We start from the raw sequence: 13,855 nt of genomic DNA, 5'->3' as shown, positions 1-13,855 counted from the left end.
ACATACAGACATTATTATCCTCATGTCACAAATGAGGACACGGAAGCTCAGACAGGTAAGTGGCCCGTGGTGCCATGTGAAGGAGCTGACGTGATAAATGACAGGGCTGTGTCTTCAACTTCTCTGGTTCAACTCTCCCTTCTGTCTTCCACTTGGATGAAGAGACTGAGCACCTCACTAGTGATCTCCTCGCGTGTTGACCTGCATCATATATTAAACAGATGCTTGGTTCCTTTAAGTCGTTGCCATTAGTATCATAATGTCGTTGGTGCTAGAGAATGAAGCCACTCTATAAAATGGAGTCATGTGGTGTGATAACTTTTGCCTCTTTTTCTTCCTTCAGGAATGGCTGGAACAATATATTTCCTGGCTGACCTTCTAGTGCCCACAAAAGCCAGGTTCCCTGCGTTTGAATTGTAAAAGGAAAGCCTGCCCCCTGCAACTCACAGCATGAGCCTTTCTGTATATCAAACCTGGAGAAAATGCTTTTATTGCTTTTCAAGGAGACATAGGGTCAAACCGTGTACTTGATTTAGTTGATTTTTTTTTTTAATTTTGGAATTTGTCTTCAGTTCAGTTGCTTCTGTTATCATTTACTTTTACTTAAAAGTATCCAAGGAAATCCTTTAACTTTAACTTCAGTTTCTTCCTAAAGGAAGGGTGAGTGATATGTGCAGTGTTTTGAGGGCATAGATGTATATATTTCAGAACTTGGAGGAAACCTTACTCTTACTTAAGCTTATGAATATAACCATCCTTTGCTGTTCTAGAACTGTTTAAAAGAAACTGAAAACGTAGATAAAGAAAAATATATGGTTATTGCTGGATATTGCTATCCACCTCCTTAGTATTTTTCCTCCAACAGGGCGGACAGTTTTATAACTTTGTTTTTCTTTAGGTGGTTGATTATGAAGGGGGACAAAAATATTAACTATATGCTTCTGAGACAAAAGTTGCAAGAGATGCAAACTGGTTTAAGGACCATAGTGCTTGTTTAACTAGATAACAATACTTTCAGATTTACTTCTTTTTGGTAGTAAAGCATCCAGGTTCTATTAGTCAACATTTTTATCAAAAATTTCTAAAACACAATGGTGGTTTTGAAAATTCTGGTTTGAAGATTAGTTTAAGATAAGCTAACAAAAAAGTTTATTGTTTATCCTAAAATAAGTTATTGTATCTTTGAACTATTTATTTACATTTGTTTGTTCCTTGGATTTACTATAAGATCAGGAAACGATTTTCTATATGTGAGTATGTGGTGACTTAGGATTTGAGTTCACCTTGTCCAATTGACCTTGTAAACTTAGATTTGTGTTTTACTTACTTGGCAATGACTATGCGTTACTGCTTGCAGTTTGGTACAAGCCATAAGATATTTTCCTTCCTTTCAATCTATCTGGATGTTTGTCTTTTCACTGAATAGTACAGTACTCTGCATCTCTCTAAAAGGGGGAAAGGGTGCTATATAGCCAATAACTTGAATGAAAACACTAAGCTTTCCATTGAAATGCTGTTTATTTGGGAGGTATTATCCAGTGCAAAGGATTAGAACAAACACATCCCATCTGTTTGCATATCCTAGGTTTAACACTCATCAGTTTCTGAGCCCTCAGGATCCTGTATTTAACCTGGTACATGAAGGGTCCCTGGTGCTTCACATTCTCTACAAATGTTTTCACTCATCAGCTTCCCTTCCTCCTCCTTCCTTTGCTGCCTTTCCCAGGCTTGTTTCATCATTTCGTGCATGTTCTGACTGATTTTAGAACATTTTGCAGCTTTGAAAATCAGGGTCTAAGAATTTTAAATGTGCCTATTTCATGGCTTTCTTGGTCATAAAAACATGCTGTTTTTATTTTAAATTGGAACCAAATCCCAATGGGTATATGTTGGTTCCTCAGGATAGTAGTCCCCTATTATTTTACATTTAGTCCCAAAATAGCTTATATTATTGGAAATTGACCCTTTAAAGGCTTCTGATGGAAGGATCTAAAAACCAGCCCACTGCTCAGTTCCTAGGATTAGCTTATTCCTCAGTGACTCGCACTAGTTGGGAAAACCTTGTGCCTCTCAGATGTCTGAAGCCTCTGGTAAACTTTGCCTTTCTCCTGGGTGTTTCAGATGAGCACTGTTGGCATTCCTAGTAAAGCTAATTTGCCTTTGGCTGGATATCCAACTTGAAAGAAGAAAACCCATTTGGTTTAGTTAAATGTCTTACAATACTGTGCCTGTACTTTTAGCTACTGTAATTACCAAGGGAAAGAGAGCAAAACACACTTTCTCTTAGCCAGAGGAAACTTGATCACAGTGCATCTCCAGCATCTTGATTAATTTAACCCCAGGAAGACTTCTAGGTGGGGAGAAGAACATTCTGAATAAGAGTCATTAATATTTAGGTTGCAATTTACTGTCATCCATTAACAAAATCATCAATACAAACACAATTCAGGTTTCTTTTTTTTTTTTTTCTTAAGCTTTTTAGGACTTTAATTAAACTGGTGGATTTTCTATTCATGCCATTATTTCTTTTATTTATGCTTAAGAGGTAAGAAAATCGGATAGGATTTTAAACTCCAGCAAAAGCCATAAAACTAAGACCAATATCCTAAAGCCATGGAGGAAACTGAAACTTTTATAGTTTTATTAGTTTTAGAAGGAAGAGGCATCATTGCAGTTCTATTTCTGTTACATCATTTTTCCCTCAGATATTTTCTTTTGCTGAAAAAAAAAAAAAAAACCTTTCCAAAAGTTGCCTCCCAAAAAACTTCATAGTATCTCTTCCCTCCCCATACAAAAATGAGGTAGTAAAATCCTAACAGCTTCTTGAGCAGTGTTCATTTATCTTGCCATGCATTTCTGTTCCTGTGGTGATGAGAAATTACAGTAGTTAACTTTTCATCATGTAAAAATGTTAACATTCTCACAGCCATTTCCATCATCCCATTGGGTTTTGGTCTCCTTCGAGTTGTTGGTCTTTAATCCTTAGAGTCATTGATTTCCTTTTCATCTTTGATGTCAGTTCCAATTATTTTGCATCAAAAGCCTTCATGGTAGGAAGAGTTTTAGGTAAAAGTGGACCCAAGATGATCCCGTCTGCTACTGGCTGATTTGAAATATAAAATGTGAAGAGTGAACATTTATTCATCTACTCCTTTGGCTACTAGAACTTATCTGCAGTCCTTTATTACTCATACCAAATTCTAACTCCACCTTTGCTTCCCATCAATAGGTCAGAGCACCCCATTTCTCTAGTACTGAGCTGTAGAACTGTTTCTCCTGTAGATACAGAACAGAGTGGAATATTCAGGGAACCCACCCCAGTGTTATATTGCCATTTATTGGGAAGGGCTGGGGTCATAGGTATTTCACTTACTGATTTCACTTACTGATTCTCAATAAAATCTTATCAGGACTATATATGTCATGTGCTTTCTGTTTGCTTTGGTTTAAACTTGAGAAATCTTTTCTTTATATGGTAAATGAGGGATTTTCCTCTATACTCTCATTCCCTAGGATTTGTTCCTGACTTTTCATCATTATTTTATCAAACAAGATAGATTCAGAGGGAAATATTTTTAAATCTGATTATTATAGAATTAGGAGGAATCTACTAGGATCCAAACAGAGCAGTGTATTAACCATCTCATACATATGAGAATCCACCCTGTGGTTAATAAGTAAAGGCCTAATTCTAGAAATTGATTTCCCTGCTGACCAATTCTGAAAGGAACTTTGAAGAGAGGAAGAGATTACATGAGGCATAATTATGAAGTGTATATTCAGAGGTAGGAAAGGAGCTCTGCTGTATCACCTGGCAGGACCTTGTGGCACTTAACTTTCATGCCACAGCTGTGTAGTGTGATGGCACAACAGAGATCTGCCAAATAATAAATCCTTATTTTCATCCCTGAATTAAGATTTCATCCTCTGGCACGTATCATTAAAATGCCCTTCATCCCTCTAGTGTTGTGTCTAAATGACTCATCATAGGAAGGATAAATGCACAGTTATTTTTATTACACTCCTTTGAATGAATGAATGTATAGTTGGTGATAATCACATCTTTAGATGCAGGTGATGAGGAGTGAAGGGGACAGTGGCTCACAGAGGCCACCCAGAGACCCCAAATTGATGTCTGGAGCATTCCTGCTCCCTGTCGGCAAGATTACACTGCAGTGGGTAAGGCTGGCCAGCCCCGCTGTCTGGTTTACCACTCCCTGGCTCGTCCTTCGAACGGAGGAAAAATAATGACAGGCATATTAAATTGCACCACACTTGTAAGCTCATGAACAAACAAAACCCGAAGAACTAAGTCTCCTGTGATTTAACCCATAGTTTTTTTTTTCCCTAACTTTGCATTAGAAAAGACCTTTGCCTCCCTCCCCCTACACTCTCTGAATAGAATAATAAGTTTTTTTGTGTCATTTCTTTTTCCCTAGATAGTTCCCACTGTGGATTCAGTGTCATTAAAAGTTTTGTGCATTCTTGATTCTTCTAAGCGTCATTGAAGCTGAGAAAAACCTATAAGTCACTCCCTGATGATTTGCTTTCACATTCTGTTTCCCATCCAGACTTGCCCTTTTCCTTCTAAAGCTGAGGGTCAATTAACAAAGCAAAAGAACATTGGCTTTTTTACAATGGAGAACATATTGGCTTGATTGGTCCCATTATGTAAAGTATTGAAACAGTATTTTCCAGAAGCCCTGTGCTTGTGCATCCTCAGGGACTTCTTTGACAATTTTGTGAGTAATGGGAGAAAGTGCACACAATAAACCAAGAGGTGAAATAATGAGCATAGAGAAATGGATCTTAGCAGGACCACTGTTCATACTCAGCCAGTTCAATTTCACATTTCTACATTATGTTAACTTCCATGCACATGCAAATGACAACCATGGTGACATTAAATCTGCAGCTAATGTTCTGTCACTCTACAAATAAGTGTTCGGGAAAGCATTTCTGAGGCACTTAGTCATTACACAGGGAAAGGCAGGACTCTTGATAAATCAGTTTATAAAGTAATGTCATAGTTGCCTAATTTCTCTTCCCTGATGTAGCTGAGATAGTAAGAAAGGCATCTGTGACCCAAAAAATACTGCGGTGGCTCACTGTGAAAGTGGATGGTTAATATTGGTCTCTCAGGATTCAGCATTTAGGAATTAAGATGGGCACCCCCTTGCCGGTAAAATCCAAAGTGGTGGCACTGTTTATATGCTGCAAACATGCCATTTTATTTAAACATGCCATGAGCAATGCTTTAAAACCGTTTTGTCCCCCAAACTCATTAAGCATGGATGTCTGTATGCAAGATGCCTGGCAGGGGCATTCTGTGTGCACAGGATAGACATCCCTACTCTGGTAACTCAACCTGGTGAGGAAGACGAGTGATGAGATAAGTTACAACGAAATGTATTTGAATATTCCTGTTCAGCCCCCACCTACTCTTCCTTGTTCCACAAATTTCAAGAATGCCCAGATCTTTCCTGTGATCCACAGTGTCTGGCTCTAATTGGAGATTTGGAGTTTATAATCCTGCAGGGAAGAAGACACTTTAAAAGCCACTCGGCCGGTCGAGAAGCACTCAGAGTTCTTTCATTTGGATCACCCTGATGATGGGTGAGATGGAGGGAAATTTGAGCACATAAAAGTCACTTGCCCCCAAAATTACTTTCACTCAGTTGGCTAACTTCTCAAAACTCCCAGCATCAGCATTATTAATAATTTAGGTTAAATCCATTTCCTTTGGGAATCTGGTTAAAATGCAAAAATTTTTTAAAAGGTAGTTAATCAACCTGCTATTATTCATTAGCATTTTAGTACCTGGTTTCATGACCTACACTTCAATCCCAACAATATTAAGTGTGCTACTAGCATATGCTAGGTACAGCATCTAGCTAGGATTCGGAAGATGATACCTGCTCACAAAAGACTGTTTAAATCTGGAGATAAATATAAATAAATAATTTCGGTATGATACAGAGCCTCACCAGGACTCGTGGGGGAAAGGCAGGTGTTGGAGAGTGAAGGAAACTTGTTAAGAAAAATTTGAGGTCAGCACTTCTTAACCATATATATATACAAATCACCTGGGGATCTTGTTAAAATGATACCAAAATGCCATTTGATGGGGCCTGAGATGCTGCAGTTTTAACAAGCTCTCAGACAATACCTGTACTGCTGTCCACAGAGGCTACTTTCAGTACAATGGACCCAGATACTCCAGCATGGAATCCCGACTTAGTAGACAAGAAGGAAGTGAGGTCACGAGTTGGCTGATGAATTGATAGGACTGATACGTGTAAATCAAAGAGCACAAGCACTAGTACAAAGAGCATAAAAGCTGGAATGATTGGAGTCTGATTTTTTTTTTAATGTTTACTTACATACTTTGAGAGAGAGACGGCATGAGCATGGGAGGGGCAGAGAGAAAGGGAGAGAAAGAGAGAATCCAAAGCAGCTCTGCTTCGTCAGTGCAGAGCCTGACACCAGGCTTAAGCCCACAAACTGAGAACATGACCTGAGCTAAAATCAAGAGTCGGACGCTCAACTGACTGAGCTACCCAGGCACCCCTGGAGTCTGATTTCTGATGTGACTCAGTTGCACATAACATCAGGCAATAGGTCTTGGGGTGATTAATTTTCTGTAGTGGTGATGGTAGCAAGTGAAAGAAACAGATTTGGAACATATATTTGTTTATAATTTTACTGGAAGTTTTGCCAAAATTTGATATCTTTTCAATCCAAAGAGAGTAATAAGCTTCTGGTAATTTAAGAATCATATGGAAGATACTTATATTAAAGAGTTAATTTGAGGGGAGGAGCCAAGATGGTGAAACAGCATGGAAGTCTTTTTTTGTGTGTGTCTCGAGACCATGAAATACAGCAAGATCAACATTAAACCATCCTGCACACCTAGAAAACTGATTTGAGGATTAACACAACAATCTGCACAACCTGAACCACAGAACTCAGCAGGTATGCAGCACGTAGAGGTATACTGGGGGAGAGAGAGGCCACAGAGGGCAAGGAGCTGTTTTTGCTTTCAGAGTGAGGACGGAGATGGGGGGAGAGTACAGGAAAAGCACTCCCACCAAAAGCAGCTGGAGAGAAAGTGGAAAAGTGGAAACAGCTGCAGGGACTGAACTAAAAAGGGAGAAAGGAGAGGGTTTAAATTCCATTAGGATTCTATAAACAAGGGGAGCACAGAGTCTGAAACTCTGCAGCTCAATACCTGGTGGTTCTCTGGTGGGAAAGGTGAATCCCCAGGAGCAGAGTGAGGTCTGGAAGGATCTCGGGCCACACGGGGAGAAGCAGTTCCACTGCTGGAAGGACATTTGGTAGAGGCTTTGCAGCCACTCGGTCCCAGCAGACCCCAGAGAACAACCACATATGCTGGTGCTGGAACAAGGTTGCTCATGGTGAAGCCTGGCACCAAATGTGTGCTGTTTTTCCATAATCCCTGAAATGCTGCTGCTACACGATTGCATGAACTTTTTCTGGGGCAGGCTGACACCCAGCTGCAGTCTCTGGGCATCAGCAGCAGCAGTCCCATGAACATTCCTGGGTGTGGCCAGCACCCAGCTATTGCTCGGTGAGACCCTCCCCAGAGGATCTGAACAGGTCAAAGCCACAGTCCCTCAGAAGTGAGGGGTCAGGAAACACAGCCACATATGAGATAAAACTCTGGAGGGAGGTGCCGCCTGGCAACCTGATGGCTTGGTCACAGACAGGATAAAAACGGGGAGTGGACAGAAGCTGGAGACAAAGGACCCGTGCATGATTGCTGGTATGGGAGAGCAGAGTTCCGATACTAGAGACTGGGTAGCTGGGTGATGCCATTTTCACCCCTCCCACGTGTGCACATACACACCTACAAGCGCCACAACAATGCATCCCAGTAAGCTAAGCAGTGCCATCTAATGGAGAATGGAGCCGCTACACTAACCTAGGGCAACCTCACTCTTCAGGGACACCACAAATCTCTCTGCCTGCTTAGTTCACAGACTATAAAATACTTCATACTTTTATTTCTAGGGGAAAACGATGTAATTTCATCGAATTTCAGTCTGTTCACTGGTCCACCTATTCAATTTTTTTTTGTTTCTTTTTCTTGAATACAGAAAGAAAATTTATTTTTTCAATTTTTATTAAAAATATTTTTCTTCATTTTTTCTACTATATTTTTTACTTTTTTGTAAATTTTTAAAATTTTATTTTACTTCCATCATTTCAATTTATTCTATTTCATTGTATTCATTTTCTCAAATTTTAAAATGTTTTCCTTTTTTTCTTTTCTTTTCTTTCCCTCTTTTTCTCCTTTTTTTTCCTCTATCAAGCTCCTTCAATAACCAGACCAAAACACACCTAGGATCTAGCATCATTTATGTGATTTGTATGTGTGTGTAGTTTTAATTTTTTTTTATTTTAATTTTTTTATTTTAATTCCTTTCCTCTTTCAAAATGATAAAACGAAGAAATTTACCCCAAAAGAAAGAACATGAAGAAATGACAGCCAGGGACTTAATCAACACAGATACAAGCAAGATGTCAGAACCAAAATTTAGAATCACGATGTTAAGAATAACTACCTGGGGTAGAAAATAGATTAGAATCCATCTCTGTGGAGATAAAAGAACTAAAAACTAGTCAGGCTGAAATAAAAAATGCTATAATTGAGTCGCAATCTCGAATGGATGCTATGGTGGCAAGGATGGATGAGGCAGAGCAGCAAATCAGTGATATAGAGGACAAACTTATGTAGAATAATGAAGCAGAAAAAAAGAGAGAGACTAAGGTAAAAGAGCACAATTTAAGAATTAGAGAAATCAGTGACTTGTGAAAAAGAAACATCAGAATCATAGGGGTCCCAGAAGATGAAGAGAGAGAAAAATGGGTAGAAGGATTATGTAAGCAAATCATAGGGGAAAACTTTCCTAACCTGGGGAAAGACAGATATCAAAATCCAGGAAGCACAGAGGACTCCCATAAGATTCAACAAAAAGTGACCATCAACAAGGCATATCCTAGTCAGATTCACAAAATACTCAGGCAAGGAAAGAATTATGAAAGCAGCAAGGGAAAAACAGTCCTTAACCTAAAAGGGAAGACAGATCAGGTTTGCAGCAGACCTATCCACAGAAACTTGGCATGCTAGAAAGGAATGGCAGGATATATTCAATATGCTGAACCAGAAAAATATGCAGCCAAGAATTCTTTATCCAGCAAGGCTGTCATTCAAAATAGAAGGAGAAATTAAGTTTCCCAGACAAACAAAAATTAAAGGAGTTCATGACCACTGAACCAGCCCTGCAAGAAATTTTCAGGGGGACTCTCTGAAGGGACAAAAGATGGAAAAAAAAAAAAAAAGAAGAAAGAAAGAAAAACGAAAAGACCGAAAGCAACAAAGACTAGAAAGGGCCAGAGAATACCACCAGAAACTCCAACTCTACACGAAATATAATGGCAAGAAACTCATATCTTTCAGTACTCACTCTAAACATCAATGGACTAAATGCTCCAATCAAAAGACACAGGGTAACAGAATGGATGAGAAAACAAGATCCATCTATATGCTGTTTACAAGAGACCCACTTTAAACCTAAAGACACCTTCAGACTGAAAGTAAGGGGATGGAGAACCACCTATCATGCTAATGGGTGACAAAAGAAAGCTGGAGTAGTCATACTTACATCAGACAATCTAGACTTTAAAATAAAGACTGTAACAAGAGATGAAGAAGGGCATTATATCATAATTAAGAGATCTATCCACCAGGAAGACCTAACAATTGTAAACAATTGTTATAAATGTGGAGCACCCAAATGTATAAATCAATTAACCACAAACATACAGAAACTCATTGATAATAATACCATAATAGTAGGGGACTTAAACCCCACTTACAACAATGGACAAATCATCTAATCAGAAAATCAACAAGGAAACAATGGCTTTGAATGACACACTGGACCAGATGGATATAACAGATATATTCAGAACATTTCAACCTAAAGAAGTGGAATATACATTCTTCTCCAGTGCACATGGAACATTCTCCAGAATAGATCACATACTGCGACACAAATCAGCCCTCAACAGGTACAAAAAAATCGAGATCATACTGTGCATATTTTCAGACCACAATGCTATGAAACTCAAAATCAAACACAAGCAAAAATTTGGAAAGATAACAAACACTTGGAGACTAAAGAACATCCTACTAAAGAATGAATGGGCTAACCAAAAAGTTACAGAGGAAATTAAAAAGCACATGGAAGCCAATGAAAATAACACCACAGCCCAAAACCTCTGGGAAGCAGCAAAGGCAGTCATAAGAGGGAAGTAAATAGCAATCCAGGCCTTCCTAAAGAAGGAAGAAAGGTCTGAGATACATAACCTAACCTTACACCTTAAAGAGCTGGAAAAAGAACAGCAAATAAAACCCAAAACCAGCAGAAGACTTGAAATAATCAAGATTAGAGAAAAAATCAATGCTATCGAAACCAAAACAAACAAACAAACAAACAAACAAACAGTAGAACAGATCAATGAAACCAGAAACTGATTGAAAGAATTAACAAAATTGATAAACCACTAGCCAGTTTGATCAAAAAGAAAAAGGAAAGGGCCCAAATAAATAAAATCAAGAATGAAAGAGGAGAGATCACAACCAACCCAGCAGAAATAAAAACAATAATAAACTGAGAGCTTTCCCCCTAAGGTCAGGGACAATACAGGGATGTCCACTCTCACCCCTGTTATTCAACATAGTATTGGAAGTCTTAGCCTCAGCAATCAGACAACACAAAGAAATAAAAGCCATCCAAATAAGCCAGGAGAAGGTCAAACTTTCACTCTTCACAGATGACATGATACTCTATACGGAAAACCCAAAAGATTCCACTAAAAAACTGCTAGAACTGATCCATGAATTCAGCAAAGTGGCAGGACATAAAATCAACACACAGAAATCAGTTGCATTCCTATACACCAGCAATGAAGCAACAGAAAGAGAAATCAAGGAATTGATCCCATTTACAGTTGCACCAAAAACCATAAAATACCTAGGAATAAACCTAAACAAAGAGATGAAAACCCATACAATGAAAACTACAGAAAGCTTATGAAAGAAATTGAAGAAGACACACACAAAAAATGGAAAAATATTCCATGCTCCTGGATAGGAAGAACAAATATCATTAAAATGTCAATACTACCCAAAGCAATCTACATATTCAATGTAATACCTATCAAAATAACACCAGCATTCTTCACAGAGCTAGAAGAAATAATCCTGAAATGTGTATGGAACCAGAAAAGACCCCGAATAGCCAAAGCAGTCTTGAAAAAGAACACCAAAGCATGAGGCATCACAATCCTGGACTTGAAGCTGTATTACAAAGCTGTAATCATCAAGACAGTATGGTACTGGCACAGCATTCTTCACAGAGCTAGAAGAAATAATCCTAAAATTTGTATGGAACCAGAAAAGACCCTGAATAGCCAAAGCAATGTTGACAAAGAAAACCAAAGCATGAGGCATCACAATCCTGTACTTCAAGCTGTATTATAAAGCTGTAATCATCAAGACAGTATGGTACTCCGATCAATGGAACAGAATAGAGAACCCAGAAATGGACCCACAAACGTATGGCCAACTAATCTTTGACAAAGCAGGAAAGAATATCCAATGGAATAAAGACAGTCTCTTCAGCAAGTGGTGCTGGGAAAACTGGACAGCGACATGCAGAAGAATGAACCGGGACCACTTTCTTACACCATACAGAAAAATAATCTCAAAATGGAAGAAAGACCTAAACGTAAGACAGGAAGCCATCAAAATCCTTGAGAAAGCAGGAAAAAAACTCTTTGATCTTGCCTGCAGCAACTTCTTACTCAACACATCTCCAGAGGCAAGGGAAACAAAAGCAAAAATGAACTATTGGGACCTCATCAAAATAAAAAGCTTTTGCACAGCAAAGGAAACAATCAGCAAAACTAAAAGGCAACTGACAAAGTGGGAGAAGATATCTGCAAATGACATATCAGGTAAAGGGTTAGTATCCAAAATCTATAAAGAACTTATCAAACTCAACACCCAAGAAACAAATAATCCAGTGAAGACATGGGCAAAAGACATGAATAGACACTTCTCCAAAGAAGACATCCAGATGGCCAACCGACACATGAAAAAATGCTCAACATTACTCATCATCAGGGAAATACAAATCAAAACCACAATGAGATACCATCTTACACCTAATGGCTAATATTAACAACTCAGGCAACAACAGATGTTGGCGAGGATACAGAGAAAGAGGATCTCTTTTACATCACTGGTGGGAATGCAAACTGCTGCAGCCACTCTGGAAAACAGTATGGAGTTTCCTCAAAAAATTAAAAATAGAACTACCCCACGATCGAGCAATTGCACTACTAGGTATTTATCCAAGGGATACAGGTATGCTGTTTCGAAGGGGCACATGCACCCCCATGTTTATAGCAGCACTATCAACAATAGCCAAAGTATGGAAAGAGTCCAAATGTCCATTGATGGATGAATGGATAAAGAAGATGTGGTATACACACACACACACACACACACACACACACACACACACACAATGGAGTATTACTCGGCAATCAAAAAGAATGAAATCTTTCCATTTGCAGCTATGTGGATGGAACTAGACGGTATTATGCTAAGCCAAATTAGTCAGAGAAAGATAAATATCATATGGCTTCACTCACATAAGGACTTTAAGATACAAAACAGATGAACATAAGGGAAGGGAAGCAAAAATAATATAAAAACAGGGAGGAGGACAAAACATAAGAGACTCAAATATGGAGAACAAACAGAGGGTTACTGGAGGGGTTGTGGGAGGGGGGATGGGCTAAATGGTTAAGGGGCGTTAAGGAATCTACTCCTGAAATCATTGTTGCACTATATGTTAACTAACTTGGATGTAAGTCAAAAAAAATTAAAAATTAAAATAAAATAAAATAAAATAAAATAAGTTAATTTGAGTCATCTAGGATCGTCAAGGCTTGTATGAGGAAAATCAGACCCCTCTGCCCCTTGTTTAGAATTTATGAGGAGCCATAATTAGCCAGCCAACTTTTTGAAGGTGCTTGAAACACAAAAGCAGGTCAATCACATTCCTGTTTCCACTTTTTTTCCTCAGCATGTTCTGAGTAGTAAATGGACACTAGAGGTGTTGTTTGCCTTTATTTACCATCATCTCTCATTTGCCATGTTTCCTAAATGAGAATTTTATCAAGGGCTATGGGTCTACAGTGCCTCAGGTGCCATTCATCCAGGAAAACTTCAGAACTAAAGAACAGGGCTGACCCAGGAAGTCTGGAAACTTCACTGGAAATAGGAAGAACCCATTAGTTCTCAACTCCTAAACTGAAAGGCTAATACAAATGTGTGGTCATATACTCGTGTTCACATAAGTTTCCTGGGTATTTCCTGGGCGTTCTGTACTAGGAACTTATCCAAATTTAGATGGCTCACATTACCAGTACATTTCCTACCACTTATTACAGAGAATGTTTATCTTTTACAAGTTCTTACGTGTCCTGTTAAAAATGGAGTTGCATTCATATTTTATTGAAATATATTAAATGAACCTCTTTAGGTCTGGCTTTGATGATCTTTTCTTCCATTTCCTTGAAAAGGCCAAGTTTATCATCTTCTCTACCTCTCCTTCAAGTTGCCCCTCAGCTGAATTTCCTAATTCAGTTAATGGTATTACCTGGCTGCTTAAGCCAAAAAAGGTTAATTAACATTCTCCCACTTCGTTCTCAAAACACGGTCTCTGGACCAGCCACATTAAGTAGCATTACC

General features: G+C 38.7%; 1 protein-coding gene across 4 annotated transcripts in view; it reads left to right on the top strand.

Moving 5' to 3' along the window:
- The window catches only part of LANCL1 (LanC like glutathione S-transferase 1), a 37,170-nt gene extending 33,753 nt beyond the window's left edge, over nucleotides 1-3,417 (top strand). For all 4 annotated transcript variants that reach the window (XM_040476130.1, XM_040476131.1, XM_040476129.1 and 1 more), the window contains exon 10: nucleotides 344-3,417. In XM_040476130.1, the coding sequence (XP_040332064.1) occupies nucleotides 344-420 (77 nt within the window). In that variant the 3' untranslated portion in view covers nucleotides 421-3,417. The remainder of the gene's footprint in view (nucleotides 1-343) is intronic.
- The last annotated feature ends 10,438 nt before the right edge of the window (nucleotides 3,418-13,855 follow it).

Source organism: Herpailurus yagouaroundi, unplaced genomic scaffold, assembly GCF_014898765.1.
Source record: "Herpailurus yagouaroundi ecotype Mexico unplaced genomic scaffold, PumYag 140, whole genome shotgun sequence".
Classification (NCBI taxonomy): domain Eukaryota; kingdom Metazoa; phylum Chordata; class Mammalia; order Carnivora; family Felidae; genus Herpailurus; species Herpailurus yagouaroundi.
Note: the sequence above shows the minus strand (reverse complement) of the source record. Positions and strands in the feature narration are given on the sequence as shown.